General features: G+C 38.2%; 2 protein-coding genes across 3 annotated transcripts in view; one reads left to right on the plus strand and one right to left on the minus strand.

The window, feature by feature from the left end:
- apbb1ip (amyloid beta (A4) precursor protein-binding, family B, member 1 interacting protein) overlaps positions 1 to 8,560 on the plus strand; it is a 20,860-nt gene extending 12,300 nt beyond the window's left edge. The window contains exons 7-14 of the mRNA XM_079661834.1: positions 304 to 425; positions 1,429 to 1,503; positions 1,592 to 1,735; positions 2,069 to 2,179; positions 5,673 to 5,771; positions 5,868 to 5,991; positions 6,104 to 6,165; positions 6,850 to 8,560. Of these exons, the coding sequence (XP_079517960.1) occupies positions 304 to 425; positions 1,429 to 1,503; positions 1,592 to 1,735; positions 2,069 to 2,179; positions 5,673 to 5,771; positions 5,868 to 5,991; positions 6,104 to 6,165; positions 6,850 to 7,440 (1,328 nt within the window). The 3' untranslated portion in view covers positions 7,441 to 8,560. The remainder of the gene's footprint in view (positions 1 to 303; positions 426 to 1,428; positions 1,504 to 1,591; positions 1,736 to 2,068; positions 2,180 to 5,672; positions 5,772 to 5,867; positions 5,992 to 6,103; positions 6,166 to 6,849) is intronic.
- An 83-nt stretch (positions 8,561 to 8,643) lies between these two features.
- On the minus strand, positions 8,644 to 15,556 carry LOC307026662 (protein adenylyltransferase SelO-like). Of its 2 annotated transcripts, none has more exons than XM_079662221.1 (19): positions 15,139 to 15,556; positions 14,935 to 15,053; positions 14,720 to 14,848; positions 14,258 to 14,322; positions 13,800 to 13,856; positions 13,569 to 13,667; positions 13,098 to 13,165; positions 12,795 to 12,882; positions 12,602 to 12,671; positions 12,405 to 12,477; positions 12,239 to 12,322; positions 12,026 to 12,155; positions 11,436 to 11,480; positions 11,243 to 11,342; positions 11,031 to 11,123; positions 10,655 to 10,731; positions 10,445 to 10,488; positions 10,180 to 10,259; positions 8,644 to 8,953 (listed from the first exon to the last, which is right to left on the minus strand). In XM_079662221.1, the coding sequence occupies exons 1-19, from the start codon at positions 15,377 to 15,379 to the stop codon at positions 8,831 to 8,833; spliced, it is 1,785 nt and encodes a 594-aa protein (XP_079518347.1). In that variant the 5' UTR covers positions 15,380 to 15,556; the 3' UTR covers positions 8,644 to 8,830. The 2 variants fall into 2 exon arrangements, with proteins under 2 accessions (XP_079518347.1, XP_079518348.1); XM_079662222.1 differs by having other exon boundaries at positions 11,243 to 11,324; positions 15,139 to 15,539.
- Between the last annotated feature and the right edge of the window lie 633 nt (positions 15,557 to 16,189).

The raw sequence follows: 16,189 nt of genomic DNA on the forward strand, positions 1-16,189 counted from the left end.
AAACATTTCAGAAAACAAAGCCTACCTTGCAATTGTTATAGGAGTATATTTACATTGTGATACACTATTTTCTAAATTTAAAAATGTCAGACCTTAGCACTCCCTAATGGCACTATAAAAGTAAATAAATAAGTGGACCCTAGATCAAACTAATGTTCAACACGATTGTTAGATTTTTCTACAAATCCAAACTCTTGCCAGAGGAATTCAAAATGTGTCTGCCCAGCACATAACACTGTTAGACAAACTGAATACTACCTATTCTAATTAGCTGACATTTAACTTGTCTTTTTTCGTTGACAGAACGTACGTTTGAAGACCATGAGAACCTTGTGGAGCCACTCTTAGCATGGACAAGAGACAGCGAGAACAAAGTACTCTTTCAGGAGCGAGGGGAAAAATATGAGGTTTTCAAAAACCCACAGGTTGGTCTTCTTATTGTCTGCATCTTTATATACCTCTCTAAAAATATGCTGCGTGAGTGTGACTAGAAGTGATGTGCGTGTAATATCTCTAAACTCCTACACTGGCTAGTTCATTTTTCCTGGCCTTGGTTTGTGAAAATCTCAACATTGTTTCAGCTCAGCGGCATCTGGCTATTTTCACTGATGAATTGTTGCCTGAATTATGATATGTCTTTCTTCCTTGCAGGATGACCCTTTACATGTATGCCCTCACTGTAATATATCAAACTAAACAGCATCAGGCAAATGACAGGGAGATCTTGGCATGTTTGTTAAAATAACAGGACCCTTTGTATTTAATGGAATCGGTCTGTTAGCTGGGAAAAATAGTTGGTGGAAAATAGTGAGATATTCTAATTTTTTAAGTACTCCATCATGTCTTCCACATCCTCTAACAAAAGGAAACTGTTTTATACAGTAGGTCCCTATCAGTATACAATTTCAACTTTTTACCAGAACTACTAAAATAGAATTCCCTTTTGGGCTTTCACTCGCCACAATGAAAACGAGACTATGATATAAAATCAAATAAGCCCAGTCACAAAGGGACAAAGTGTAGGGTTTTAGAAAACTAAAATAAATATTTAAGATGCCCGTAGCCAACATTTTTGTTCTGATATCTAATAGGAAAAATGTTCTTTGAAATAATTATAATGTTTAAAATAGTTTGTGACACCCCAGTAGCTCATCTGGTAGAGCGGGTGTTAAGGCACAGCACTGCTTAAAACTAAATGCTAATGTGAGCATGCTAACATGTTCAAATGACAACGCTAACCTCCTGATGATTGTTTAGCATGTATATTGTTAACATGTTAAGTTTGCAGTGTTTGAATGGTAACAGCTGCAGTAGGTAACATGTCAATACCTCTAGTTGTTGAAGCATTTCACAAATGTAAACCTGCTGGTATGCTGAAGGAAAGGTGAGGACATTCAGTAATTCCCTTTTAATTTTTTATTTCTGCAGAACTTTTATCTATGGAAGAAGGATAAGAAATCTCTCAAAGACATGAAAGACCAAGACAAGGAGTTACTAATCCAGGTAAATAGAATAAGCACACACACCACAAGTGAAATATTGCATTTCGTTCCTCACATTGACCCCTTTCATCCCTTCTTCAACTCTGCAGGAGAACTTCTGCGGGACTTCCATCATTGTGCCTGATCTTGAGGGGGTGATGCACCTCAAAGACGATGGCAAGAAGTCCTGGAAACCAAAGCTCTTCCAACTGAGGGCCTCGGGAATTTATTATGTGCCCAAAGGGAAAACCAAGGTCAGGGGTCATGAGTGGACATTTTGTGCGGCAGAGACCAGAATCAAATCACACATCCAGCAGCTAATAATCTAATCCTGCATATATTCAAGACTCAAGCAACTAGTGAAAGATGATCTAGAAATATTTGTGTCAACTGAAACCTTATTAAATATATAAGGTTAGTTTATCTGGGCCTGTACAGTCCTTGAGTAGTCTTTCTGCTTTATGAACCACATTCTTCGTTCATGCATTGTTGAATGTAGCATTCTAGTAGATGATCAATTCAAAAGTCAAACAAATAAACGACAAATGAAGACAATGTCTAATATGAACCATTATCTCTTTTTTCAGTCATCCCGTGACCTGGTCTGCTTTGTCCAGTTTGACAATGTAAATGTCTACTACGGTAAAGACTTTAAGGGCAAATACAAAGCCCCAACTGACTGCTGCTTTTTTCTGAAGGTAAGTTAACTTAAAATTGCTCCATTATTACTAATATCCAGCTGGTAGCAACAAATGGTATAACAAATCTTTATAGAAGTCTATGAGAAAGATTAACCTACTTTTCACTTTATTTATGGTCTCAATCTGCTACAAGTCTTCTTCAATGCAGCATGATGTTTATTTTGTGGTCACATTTAGAATAAAAGGTCCACGCTCACGCCCTTTTACAACATGCTGCAGCTTCCCCTACACCGAGAACACCAACATTCTTTATGCCCTGTCAGTTTTGCTGTTGAAGTAGTAGGTGTTATGAGGCCTATATCACACTTTAGATCATGGAAATAATAATCCAGTCTTTAGAATCACGATCTGTACTGGGGAGTCAACTTGTATGGATGAATTGTATTGTCTGTTAGTATGATACTGACCTGAGCAAAAGGAATTTTCCTTTGTAGACTATAAGGAGTATCTAAAGGCTAGTGTCTGTCTGTCTGTCTGTCTGTCTGTCTGTCTGTCTGTCTGTCTGTCTGTCTGTCTGTCTGTCTGTCTGTCTGTATCAATGCAGAATTGCTCAATGTACCACAGTTTCTGAATATTTGGTCAGCTACAGCTGCTTACTTGGCTGAAAACGAGAAATGCAATAAATAGTTTCATTTGAAGAAGTGAAAGGAGACGCTTTTATCCAATTTAGCTGAAAGTGGCGAGAAAGAAAGATGACCGCTTAAGCAGTTCCTAATATTTCTCCAAATGTAGTTACTGTGAAAGCCCCATGCATTTAATTAAAAAACGGTAATGGGAGGTACTCACGGTACTTATTCAAGAACAAGAAATGCTGACTAACATGAAAAAAACCAGAACAAGATGGTAGTGCGTTTTAAAGGGAAGTGAAAGTCTACTTTTATTATCTTCCTCCTATCTTCTCAGGGAAAAACTAGAATCAGCAGATCCCATACACTAGTTGTTGAGGATCCGAGCAAAAAGAGCTTGGAGAGGCATGAAACTGAATTACCTATGAGCAAAAGTTGGAGTTTTCAAGGATTGAGCTGAAGGAGCAGCTGACCTAGGTCAGCTGCAGAGGAAAACGACCTGTCGTAGTAACATTTTGGAGGGCAAGCCAGGTTTCATATGGTCGATTGTTGCTTAGGAATCATGAAGTAAAACTGTTTAAAGCTTCTTTAGATGTGGTAGATGGTGAAAAAATGATACAGCAATAGCTGAAGCTGTTTTTCGCCTGCCAAAATGTTTAATTAAGGTGTGTATTGACAGATTGCCCGGCTGGCTGCTCAAAACTGCAGCAATTCAAGGAAGAGCAAAACAGTTTGGCTTCATTATTTTGCTGTTTTATATTCAGAGGAGCGGCCTGAAGGGATCTCTAACACCATGCCCATTATGTATATAACTGATATCAGGATATAACATGAAAAGTCAACTTCCTCTTTAGGGGAAAACAGTTGACACACCCATACAGTGTGCACTCTACTGCAACTGTCTGGTGTGCACTTACTGTCATAAATCAAACAATTACAATGATCTGTGCATTAAATATCTCATACAACATAAATCAAACAGGAAGTACCTAATAGCACACATTTGGCTGCAGAATTCTAATGTATTTTTCTAATCTGCTCATGTTCAACAATGCTAACTGGAGTATTCCAGAACAGTGGTCCCCAACCTTTTTCAACTCAGGGCCCACTTAAGAATCACACTTTTTTTCGCGCCCACATTCACCCATAAACAATACGGAGGCTGAATAAAGTTCTGATTGGTCAATTCAGAACATTGGACACGTTGTAAATCCAGTAGAACAGACCGCTGTCAAGGACTGTAATGACCGTTGCTAATGAGGATCAAGAAAGAGAAAGGAAAAGAGGTTAAAATAAAAACAAATCTTAATAATCAAAATGTTTCCACATAATGTTTTGCAAATTATTTGGCGGTAAATATTGAATTTACCTTTACACCCTTTAATATTTTATTTGGGCTTTTAGATGAAGACACACAGTTAATAAATAGATCTATTCTCCTACTGTAGCTTAAATACATATTTTTAAAAGTCAATCAAGGAGTAATCTTAATTTAAGGTGTTTGAAGAGCAGATTAAAAATACAATTTATTTTGGAAAAAATGATTGCCAGAAAAATCAAAGGGTGGCTCAACACGCCATGAAATGGGAAATAATTAGCTCTAACGAAGAGTGGGATTAAAGGAACAATATGCTTGCCATGTTGTGTTTTTGGTTGTATTTGGTTGTCAACCTATTTTTGTTTGTGAAATGTTGAAGTGATCCTACTGACTGTATCTGTATTTCTTCTCTTTTTGTTTTATTTTTGTCTGAAATGGGAATGTCATCTCCTATGTCCATGTTTGTGTCTTTAGCCTGTACAAAAAATACTAATACAAATAAAAATTATTTGGCGGCCCACTTGCAATGCCTTCGCGGGCCACTAGGGTGCCGCGGCCCACAGGTTGGGAACCGCTGCCATAGAACATGAACTACAAAATATAGCATCCATTTAACTGGATTAGGCCATTTACACTCTGATACTAGACTCACTCTGCCCCCTTGTGGTACCTTTTAAAAGCGAACTCCAAAGTTTTTGCACAAAAATGTCGTTTACATTGCCTCAAGTGATGTCACTTGAGTCAGCATTGTCATCATCATCATTGTTTAGGTTGAAAATGAAAAAATCTTGGGGTGTAGATGAAAATAAATGACGCTGGTGACTCGAATGTCCATTTGCCACTTTTAGCACAACACACCTTATTCTGTTAGTGTAGTTCGCACTTGAGTTGCATTGTGGGTGTCCAGGTTTTGAAAAGGACTTGGGTTCATGGCATGAAAAAACTTCTGCAGCATTTAAATGCAAATGATATAAAAGTGCAATGCTGAATGATTCAATCAAAAACTTTAGTAAAGGCAGAGTCTAAGGCTTTTTTCCTGTATGTTTTGTAGTAGTAGTAGTGGACAACAGCTTGAAATGAGGTCATAGACCATATGTCATGTTTTGGTCAAATACTGCAAAATTAGCTTATTGCAAATTAAATGTGAGATAAAAGTAGGGTTATTTGGGTTCAGTGAAGTTGTGTGTAACATTATTTTACCTTCATTTCCCTCAAGCGTCAAATTATAAGCCATTGATTGTGTCAGAAACACTCACTGTATGTAGCCTGAATTATAAAAATACTGGTTGAATCATGTAAGAAACAATGATGCTAATGTAATTTCATTTATTTACATAGATGGATCATATGATTTATTATTACACTATGTTATGTTTTTTGACATTTAAAAGTCCTAAAGGGATTAGATACAAATAAATGTAAATGCAATGTCAAGTCATTGCAGTATTGTTATGGACATATTAAGAGTTTTAAGCATAATATTTCCAGACAATATCGTGAATCTCGTATATTTAATGGTGACATGAAATTCTGTTATCGTCCCATGCCTATAAAAGATAGTAACAAATGATCAAATAACCTGTTTATCTTGTATTTGTCTCCACAGCACCCTCAGATCCAAAAAGAGTCTCAGTACATTAAGTACCTCTGCTGCGATGATGAAGATTCAATGAACCTTTGGGTAACCGGAATACGGATTGCAAAGGTACACTTTAACACCTTTCCATTTGATGATTGGAACATTTTATCTTCTCTATTGGACTAAAACTCATGCTCGGTGGTTTGTGTCTTGCCGTTCCAGTATGGTAAGTCGCTGTATGAAAACTATAAAACCGCAGAGAGGAAGGCAGCTGTCGGCTCAGCTTGGACAAACTGCAGCACTCCATCCAGCTCCAACCCATCAACACCCTCACCCACCATCAGAGGTAGCACCACACACACTGTCCTACAGAGTGTCTCACTGATGGGAAACAACCCACATGTAGAAATGTTGCCTGTACACAATTTTTACTCATGGCGTTTCTCCTTCTCTGCCAGCTAAATCAGCCAGCCAGGCCAACGGTCATGTTCCCACGCCCCCACCAGGACCTGTTACCAAGGTACAGTTTTATTTTTGTTATCAATTTATCACTTGATACATATTGATCAGCTTATAAGATGTTGGCAAATGGTGAGACATTTAAAAAAATGCCAAGGTACATTACCTTTGGGCCGAATTCAAATATATTCAATTGACAATATTGACAAATATAAACTTTGCTGGAATCTTGAGGTTACATTTGAAATCTTTTTTTTAGGGCCAGTTTGAGCTCTGATAGGATACATGCTAGTCTTTGTTAAAAGGCTACTATAAACGATATAATTATATATGTTTTTCTCCTTTAAATGTATGATATGGCACAATTTCTGTCTGGCAGGCGGAGCTGCAGACTCAGGGACAGTTTCAAGACTATTTAACACCCGAGCTTGTACTATTTTTATTGTTGTCTTTTATATTTTTTTGTCTTGTAAATTGCACTGTTGAGGAACCTGCGATGGATGAAGTTATCCATACATTATATAATTACACCGTAGTTTTGTATATGTTATGACAATAAACCTGAATCTTGAATCAAAGGGAGTGGAAGCCAATCATTCCACTACATGTAAGTCATGAATGATGTCATGTTACAAATATTTAAGTATGGATTATTACAAAATCTATTTTACTACAAAATCTATTTTTAAACTTTCTATACTTTTCAAGACCTAATTTTGTACATTGTTGTGTTCTCTCTTCTCAGGACTTCGGAAATGTCCCACCCCCACCTCCACCCCCACCCCCGCCTCCTATGGCCAATTTCCTTCCCCCACCACCTCCAGAACCAGTCCGACCTTCTCCACCTCCTTTGGCTCCCAAGAGTTCCTCAAAACCAGCCCTCCCCCAGCGGCACCTGCCCACCAACTTCCCGCCACCTCCACCTGCAATGGGAGGCCTTCCTCCTCCACGGTTGGGGCCACCCATGGATGATGCCTCGGAGGCCCCGCCCGACTTCCTCCCACCCCCTCCTCGATCCACTGGCTTTGGTTCCCTGCCTCCTCCTCCTCCGATGAACTCCCTACCACCGCCGCCTCCCCCAATGAGTATGGACCTGCCTCCTCCACCGCCAGATCCAGGGTTTTTACCTCCGCCTCCACCAATGTTCACTGGAGCTGGAGCACCCCCTCCACCTCCCCCTCCACCTGCTGCCCCAAGAGCCCCGGTGCGGCCTTCCGGCTCAGTGAGGAAGGTACCGCCTGCTCCGCCAAAGAGGACTACACCGCTGCAGGGAGAAGCGGGAGGAGGTGGAGACTTCATGTCAGAACTGATGCTGGCCATGAACAAGAAGCGTTAAAAAAAAACTTTGTACTTCTCCAACATGAAGCCAGGGGAGATCAATATGGACTTTACATCCATTCTAACAACTTATCCTAGACATAATCATGCATGAATTAAGTAAAAGTGTAAATATTCAGAAGATCAAAGAGATTAAAACATGTTTTATGTAAAACCTGTCAGTCATTTTTGCTGCAGGTAGATATGATGAAATCTGTTATCAGAATTATTAAAGAATCTGTTAAAAACAAGTAATTTTTTTTAAAGGTGATGTAATGGATATAATAATGTATCGGACTGCAATGAGACAGTTTTATGGAAGTGTACATATTTGTCACGTTTGAATGGAGGGCTGTAAATATTATAAAACACTTTTCCTTATCTCTGTAAAACATTAATAGTTTAACCCTTATGTTGTGTTCGGGTCTCCCGTGACCCGTTTCAAGTATATAATAACTACGTTCTAGTTTTTTTTTTATCGGAACAAGGCTTCATGATATCCTCCACAACAGCTATAAAGACTACAAAACAGATTGACAATTTTAGCCAAGTCTGAAGATCTCTAAAAAAAAAAAAAGTGTATAATTTGGTGTTCGGGTCTGGGGAGACCCAGCAGAATTGTTTTTGGGTGAATCAAGGTCAAATTTGGCCCAATCAAGATTCATCTTTGACTTGAGACATGCACCTGGTCTCCCCTTCCTCTGCCCCCCTCCCCCCACGGGAACTCAACCTTTCTCAAAGAATATGTACACTAACACTTGAACCTGAACACACACATGCACAATATGTGGTGTAATGTGTTTTGGGCCATAAAATTAAATTACAACAGGATTGTATGGTTATAAATGCATAAATAAGTTAGTTATGATGTAGTTAAAACAATATTGGATGATTGTCATTTTTTGTGTGTGTTTTGGACTGAGATAAATCATGGGTCAAAATTGACATGCGAACACCATGAACGGTAACAGCTTTTGAACACAACACAAGGGTTAAAATGATTTTTAAAAAGCTAAATAAAAACCTGGCATAAGCATTCATGAACAACATGTTTTACTGGAATTAATAACCAAGTCTCTTTTCTGTTATATTTTGGGAAATATAAAAGCAATGGACCTAGTTTTCATTGTGCAGCTCTGGTGTGTGCTTGCTTTATGTGTTTAAGGTGAAAAGTTAATCTGTATGTAAACCTAGATCCTTAAAAAAGTAACAGGACAGCCTCAACCGTAGCATCTTTTAATATAGGTTTATGTAAATATGCAGTAGAAAAACATTTAAAAGCCATGACCTTGACATTTGGGAACAAATCGTTTCCACCAGCATTTGAGAATTTAATAAATCACACCAAAGAGTGCAAGTATGCTGCTATTCTTCTTCTCTTTAGTGTTGTTGCTGTCTCCAATAATCTCTCAAGAGGAACAGCTGACCTTTAACCTCTTAGCCCAAAGCGGGGGTCTTGCTGCATAGCCCGCCTCCTCTGCAGTCTCTTGTGTAACATAGGGATGTGACAGGATGTGGTGCAGCAACTCCATCTAGTGGGGGGAAAAAAAAGACTAGGTTAAAACTAATCACAACTTTTAACAGGAAAGAAAAAAGGGGGCATTGCTATGATTCTGAAGATAAAATACAATTATTTAATAAAGGGATTATGCAAGAATCATGGAGTTAATTGTAATACTTATTTGGTAATGATATGTAGTAGTAAGGAATGGGATAAAAAGGGGTGGTAAAATTCTATCGTGTGGTATGTCATAGTATTGCATGACATAAAAGCCATATAAAACGTTTAATAAACGTTAACACATTAATAAAAAAGTGTGTCGGAAAGAGAAGTCAGTGTAATATTTCATAATATAGTAAGTCATACAAAAGTTCATAGTATAGCATCACCTAATTGCAAAGGATAATTCACAATGGACTACGCCATATAAAAAAGGTCCCATGTCATGGCCATTTCTACTGATCATAATTCCATTGTCGAGGTCTACTAGAATAGATTTACATTGTTCAATGTTCCAAAATCACATTGGTTTCTCATACAGCATCTCTGTATAGTATGTGTATTCACTCAGTCCTACACGCCTTGTTGGAGTTGGAGCTCCCGCGCCGCCCCCCCCCCCCCAGCCTATGAGCCCACTGTGCTCTGATTAGCCAACCACCTTTACAGCTGGACATCAGTGTTTATGTTTTACAATGGCATTTGTTAGCAACCAGAAAATGACACCAGTAATGACAAACAGATGAGAATAATGCGTGGGGTCTGGGTGCCGTGTTGGCGGGATGTTGCGGGGCTCGCTGCTCCGCCCTTTGAGGCTCGAGGAACGGACAGTGTGAGCTGGGTTACTGGTGTCGTTTCCTGGTTGCTGCGTGGGATCTGCGAGACACCACGGAACTCAGCCTGAGCAGTGAGCACACACACTCATCCAGGCTGAGAAAAATCTCCAAAGAGGCGTTCTGGGTCGGCATAGACAGGTATTCTCTGTGTTAGAGTTTTACTTGCTACAGGGTGTACTTTGAGAGTTTGCAGACCGTTTACATGCATAAAAAGCTACATAACACACAAAGGGATGGGAAATAACCGGAAAAGCATGTCATGGGACCTTTAAACAAATAATGGAATACTTTACAGGCGCATATTGCAAATTATGGTAATAGCCTCAGTCTTGCGTAGATACAGTAAGATTGTTAAATTGATTTATCAACTTTGAATACCTTGTGGAGAACCCGTTTTAATTAGATGGACATCATATACACACACCTCAGAAAAATCTTTCATCTCAACTTTACTTATAGCAGACTCTGCCATCCAGTTCCTCAGCACATATCGAGGATTTACATCTGTAAGATAATTTTCACAATCAGTCAAAGTTGGTCCAGTTTAAGCCATTATCACATTAAAGACATTTGGTAAAGTTGTATTCCTTGTTATATACTGTTTTGAAGCACAATGCTATTACTCACAGTTCCTATAATTAACTATTTTATGTTTACATCAACTTTAGTATGAGGGTTTAGTGGCTTACTTTTCATCCTGTGTTGACGCTGCAAATCACTATCATGTAGTTGTCTGAACAGAGAGAACAAACATTTAAATCAACTCTTAAACAATCTAACAAACTACAAAAACAACATTATGACACCAAATGAGTATAAGTACCTTGCACACATTTGAGAATATCTTCAAACTCTTTAACTTCAGAATGGTGAGCCATTATTTAATATGATTTGCTTACCTGCTGAGCCGCAGCAGGAACATGCTGAGCCAATCAGAGAAGAGCTTGTGGGATGACAAGTCTTCAAGAGCCCACATCTAATTCAAAAACAAGCAAAAAGGTTCTGAAAATCTCTGCTGATGCAAAATCAGTTTCTTGAATATGGACTAATGTATGTAACACAAATTAACTTGCCATATAGATTAGAGAATATTATCCAAAAGTGTCATTTATATAATATTGTAAGTAATTTGTCACCCTATATTTGATCTACTAAACACCCAATTAGAAGAAACATGATGACCAGCACGATGAGGGCTGGATTTAGATCTGAAAGATGTCATGATCAAATCTAAAAACAGAAACATGACAAACTGCTGCCTTAGCGCTTCTCTACCTGTGGGAACTTCCTGTTGTGAAGCTGCTGGGCTGAAACTTCACTGAGCTGCCTGAAGGTCATGGTGAAGTCTGACTGAGTGTCCTCCATCATCTGGTGAAACAAACACAAATAGATTGGGAGTAAGAATAAATTACAGCCAGTAAACAGACAGTGAGATTAAATCCATTCAGTAGACTGACATGAATTATGTAAGATTGTCAATGGCTTGCCTTAAGCAGGAAGGCAATGAGGTAGCCATCATCCTCCTCTTCACCTAGAAGCCCTAGTTTAGCTTTAAAATGTTGGTGAATCCTGAAAGCATGAATAAAGCTTTAAAATCAAATATATATTGACTCACTGGTTGGATACAGTATATCATTAGGGACAACATAGAGAAAATACATTATTTCATGTGGACCTCACCTCATCTGGTTAATATTGGCATATCCTTTCAAAATACTTTGTGCCCTGAAAGAAAGAAAGTTTTAATGAAACATTTCTAAATGAAAATCGGAGAAGAGAAAAAAAATATGATGTTGCTGACCAATATTACAGGTTCAATTCTATCGTCATTTATTCATTTAATTAGTAATGTGCACCAGATTGTGTATTTGAACACTCAGTTCAAGTTCTGTTTTTATGATCGATACAAACAAACTGCCAGAAACCAAAAGGTGTGCTTCAACTATCCCTTCTTTTAAAATCAAGGACAAATACTTTTCAGTTTGCCGCTGCCTTTTATTTTAAAAGTAATATACTATTCAGATTGTACAGAGCCTTGTAACTTCTATTCCTGTCTTATTCTAGTTTAGCTGAGTTTTATGTTAAGTCCAATAGCTTTTTTTAAATCTATGTAATAAAATTATGTGTTTCTCTTGCACTACGTCTTTTTGCAAATCAATTTTGTAATTGCCTGGTTATTGGAATGTGCTATATAAATAAACCTGCCTTGCCTCAGTGTTGTTGCACTTGGTGTCAATGCACCGCTTAATTTGAACAGCTGTTGTTCTTACTGGTTCTGCTGATGTTTAGAGAGCACAGGACTGAGCGCATTTAAGAGCTTCTCCAGGTTGAACAGTCCAACGTTTGCCTGAGCTCCAACGCTGTATCTGCCCTCGTCATCAGATGTGTTGGGGACAAAACCTGTAACGATAAAGCTTTATTTGACATTGGACAAAAGAACTAGACATTCCGTTATTTCTATAAAGCAAGGTCATTGTACTCACCGGGGTCATACGCCTCCATGAAGCCAAACGGCCCGTAGTCGATGGTGATGGACAGGAGGCTGAAGTTGTCAGTGTTGCACACACCTGTCGTGATAACACACAATAAATATCAGTGGATTTTGGTAAAACAACAAACTGTGTGACAAAATGTTCAGACACCACTCACCGTGTGCAAAACCAACAGACATCCACTGGGCAATCAGATTGGCTGTTTCATTTACAACTGTGGAATAAAATACCTAGAGAATAAAGCAAAAATATTAAGCATGAAGCAAGGAAGTTCCTCAAAGAAATATATAAATACTTATTTTTAACTATATTAAAGAAACCTTGTAATTGAGACAATTGTTTTTTTCAATTTACCAAATATTTATCTGGGTCGTCTGAATTGATTGAGGAAAAATGCTCATCAATCACAAAGTTCAGCAGCTTTCTAAAATCAGCAGAAAAAAAGAATTATTTTACAAGCTGCAGTATATAATATGTAACAGGAGGCCATGGAAGGTGAAGGAAGCCTAAGTGGGCTTCCATGTGACTTCCATGTGACCATACTAACCTCAGGAGGTCTATCTCTCCACTCTGAGACAGAATTTCTAAAGATCCAATCCGAAACCATGACTTGGCTAACCGGAGAACAACAGCCCCTGGGGGAAAAGAATAAAGAAGCTACAATAATAAAAACAAACTGCAACATAAGGCACCATTTACTATAAGAGCCATTTCCAGCAAGCTCTTATATTATACAACTTTTTTCGATGACCTCATGCGAGTAGTTGGGCACCACCCAGTGGTAGTTTTTGGTCCTAGAACAGGTGCACAGCGACAATGATTAAAGGTATTTTTGAATGAGCCACTGTACCTCTCTCTGTCTTCACATTTCCATTGTAGAATTTATCCCTTATCACAGGCTCGTCACTTACAATTAGACTGAAACAAGGAGAAACATTATCAAATCAATACCAGAAAACACCTAACAAAACTAACAGTCAACACATCAAGCTAGTGGTTATACACTTTGAATTCATCCATAAACAATTCTGCCCTTTCATTGTTAAACACAAATAAGGCCCCTCTCTTTCTGCCTAGGAAGTTCATCTTAGTTTATAATGTTGTGAACCAATACATGTTAATACAGATCCTCGACTTCTTAAAATGGAAAGTAGAAACGTACAAGTTCCGAATAATTTGGTGTCTTTTAAACATTATGTTGCTTTTATCTGTACTGTAAGTTACAGATAAAACTGCACACATTCTTTGAATCCTAAACAAAATAATATTATAAAGATTATATTAATCGCATTACAAAAGTGAACCCAGTTTCATCCATCACCTGGCAGCTCTGCTGGTTGGAATCCCCAGGAAATGCATGGCTTCACTGCAGAGGAACTCCCTTACAGAAGAACGGATGACAGCTCGACCATCTCCTGACCTGAATTAAAAAAAAGTAAAATGTATATTAAAGTTCTTTGCAGCCATTTGTTATCCCAGAAACAAAATGATTCCAAATGTGGCAAAGGGAACCAAGAAAAAATTATGTCAACAGGTATGACAAAAAACATACCTGGAATAAGGTGTCTTCCCAGAGCCTTTAAGCTGCAGTTCCCACACATCTCCTTTCCTTTGGGGAATTTTAAAGGGAATGCAAGTCAAATATTTAACTGGAGAATTTACAATACTGTCTGGATAATGGTAAGAGGACCCAAACGCAGTAGAAAATCAAACCAAGCGAGCTTTATTCAACAAAAGCCGATGACAGGAAAAACAAGAAACAACTAAACATTAACAAAACCGGGGAGCACGAAAGACAGGAACAAGCTTACAAGCAGGAGGCAGGTAACATCGACAAAAAGTCGGGGAGGGGAAGCAAAAACACAACAGGTGAACACAATGAGACAATCAGACACAGGAGGGCAAACACAGGAAGGAAGACCAGACAAAAATAAAACTGGAATTTGGCAACATAAGTCCAAAACCATGACCAATACTTTGGAAACACAAGGGACCTAATAACATTCTCACCTGTTTGTATACTGACCAAGAGAATGTGCTCGACCATCGCCAAGCTGACCTGCCCAGTACCCAAACTGATGGAGAAGGAGCATTTTAATGTCATCAACTGTGATTAATCGGTAGAATAAAACGATACAATTTAAAAACAGAATAAGTTTCTTTGACTTTTCTAATCAACTTGTTTTTGCCTTATTGTAGTCCTCTGTTGATGTATTGCCTGTTAAAGTAGTACTGTATATGTCCTCAAATAATTCTATTTTTGTGGTATTATTAAAGCATTTTCTAAAAATTCACAGTAGATTTGAGGTAATACAATAAACCGTGTACACCAGCTTTCACCACTAAGGACTTTAAAAAAAAGTCTGTATTTGAAACTTTATATGTTGCAATTTACATTAGTAGGTGCAAATGTATAAACTATAAGTGCACGAAATGAAGACTGCAAAACAGAGAAAACAAATGAATCATGACCTGATGACCTCCATATCTGTGAGCGAGGGGTACAGATCCTGATAGCAGTTTGTCCCCACTGGCAAAATGCAGGAAATCATTGGTGTGGGTTAGAGCCACATCCAAGTCTAAAATTCCCTCGATGACGTCCTGTTGAGACAAATTCAAATATAAATGAATTATTCACATCACACTGTAAAGACTCTGTGGTGCTGCTGATGATATTGTAAGATCACCTTAGAAGCTGCTGCCAGTCTCAATGGGCCTCTCAGTGGGGTTGGAATGGATTTGGAGAATATGCAGTTCTTTACAGAGCGAGCAAAGTTGCCATTAACCTCATCAATCGGGAATGCTTCTGCAGAACATATTAAAAAAATCGAATCGTGACATTATCAGTGTATCACCCTCAAAAGTACACACAAAAGAAGATCATTTTTTACCTATTAGCTTCTTGCTGGACACTTTCAACTGCTCCAGGTCTTTTATAAGGTTGGAAACACTCACATTCCACCTGGACTTGACAGTGTGTAGGGACGGCTGGCTGTTTGATGCCATATTGTCATGATTATCATCACTATGGCAGTCACGGTCAGTACTCTGGCAGAACTCCAGAACATGTACAGATGTGAAGCTGGATGCTGCTACCAGTGCAAACACTAACACTTGGTTAGGGCTCCACATGTCATCGACACAGACACCGCCTCAAAGGAACCTGCCTGTAAGCTTTATTTGTAGATTTGAAAATAGGTAAAAAATGATTTTCAGCTGGAGCACACAGCGCATTTGGGGAATACGAACTCAAACCTGTACTGAAGTGAAAGTAGCAATAACACTATAATGATCTACTCGATTCAATACTATTTTTTACTTGATTTAGCCTAAGTAATATTCCCAAAAATAAGCTTAAAGAGTCAACAGTAAAACTAGCCTACTCTGTGGGTAGTTCATCTATACAACTTCATATATTTTATGTATGGATCATAGGTTATGTACGTTCAAATCTGAACCTGCAAAGAATTTTACTCTGAAATGTCATTTACTGGAGTAAAAGTGTAAGGTGGCATTACATGGAAAAATGCACACAGTACAAGCAACTTAAACGTTACTAAAATACTTTGCATAATTTACACCAATGGCAAACAAGCTCACATGTCATTGACACTGATTATGCTGTGAAAAAATACCCTAATTGAAGGCAACTTTATTGTTTTTCTTCCTTCTTTTTAACTTTAATAACTTAACAAGATTGACTTAAAGGCAAACTTTTTCGTAAAACCTTTGTGTGTGTATTTTAAAGTAGTATTATTTAATTAATCTGCATTACGTCCAAGTTTACAGTATGACAAACTGGAAAACAACAGTAACATTGGCTACAGGCTAAAGCTAGCTGTTAGCCACTATCTCCAAATAGTAACGTTACACACACAATCTACTTAATTCCTGTTGAACTAGACGAAGACACATTTGATATCTTTAGTTAAATAGAAAGCA

The sequence above is a fragment of the Notothenia rossii genome, assembly GCF_949606895.1.
Source record: "Notothenia rossii genome assembly, chromosome: 12".
NCBI lineage: Eukaryota > Metazoa > Chordata > Actinopteri > Perciformes > Nototheniidae > Notothenia > Notothenia rossii.

Bases quoted from the DNA above. Each gene is read 5' to 3' on its own strand.
- LOC307026662 (XM_079662221.1), bottom strand. From the start codon at position 15,379: ATGTGGAGCCCTAACCAAGTGTTAGTGTTTGCACTGGTAGCAGCATCC. The intron at 12,323-12,404 runs GTGAGTGGTGTC...TTATCACGACAG, and splicing joins GTCTGTTGGTTTTGCACACG to GTGTGTGCAACACTGACAAC. The intron at 10,260-10,444 runs GTAAGCCACTAA...ATTATCTTACAG, and splicing joins GCGTCAACACAGGATGAAAA to ATGTAAATCCTCGATATGTG.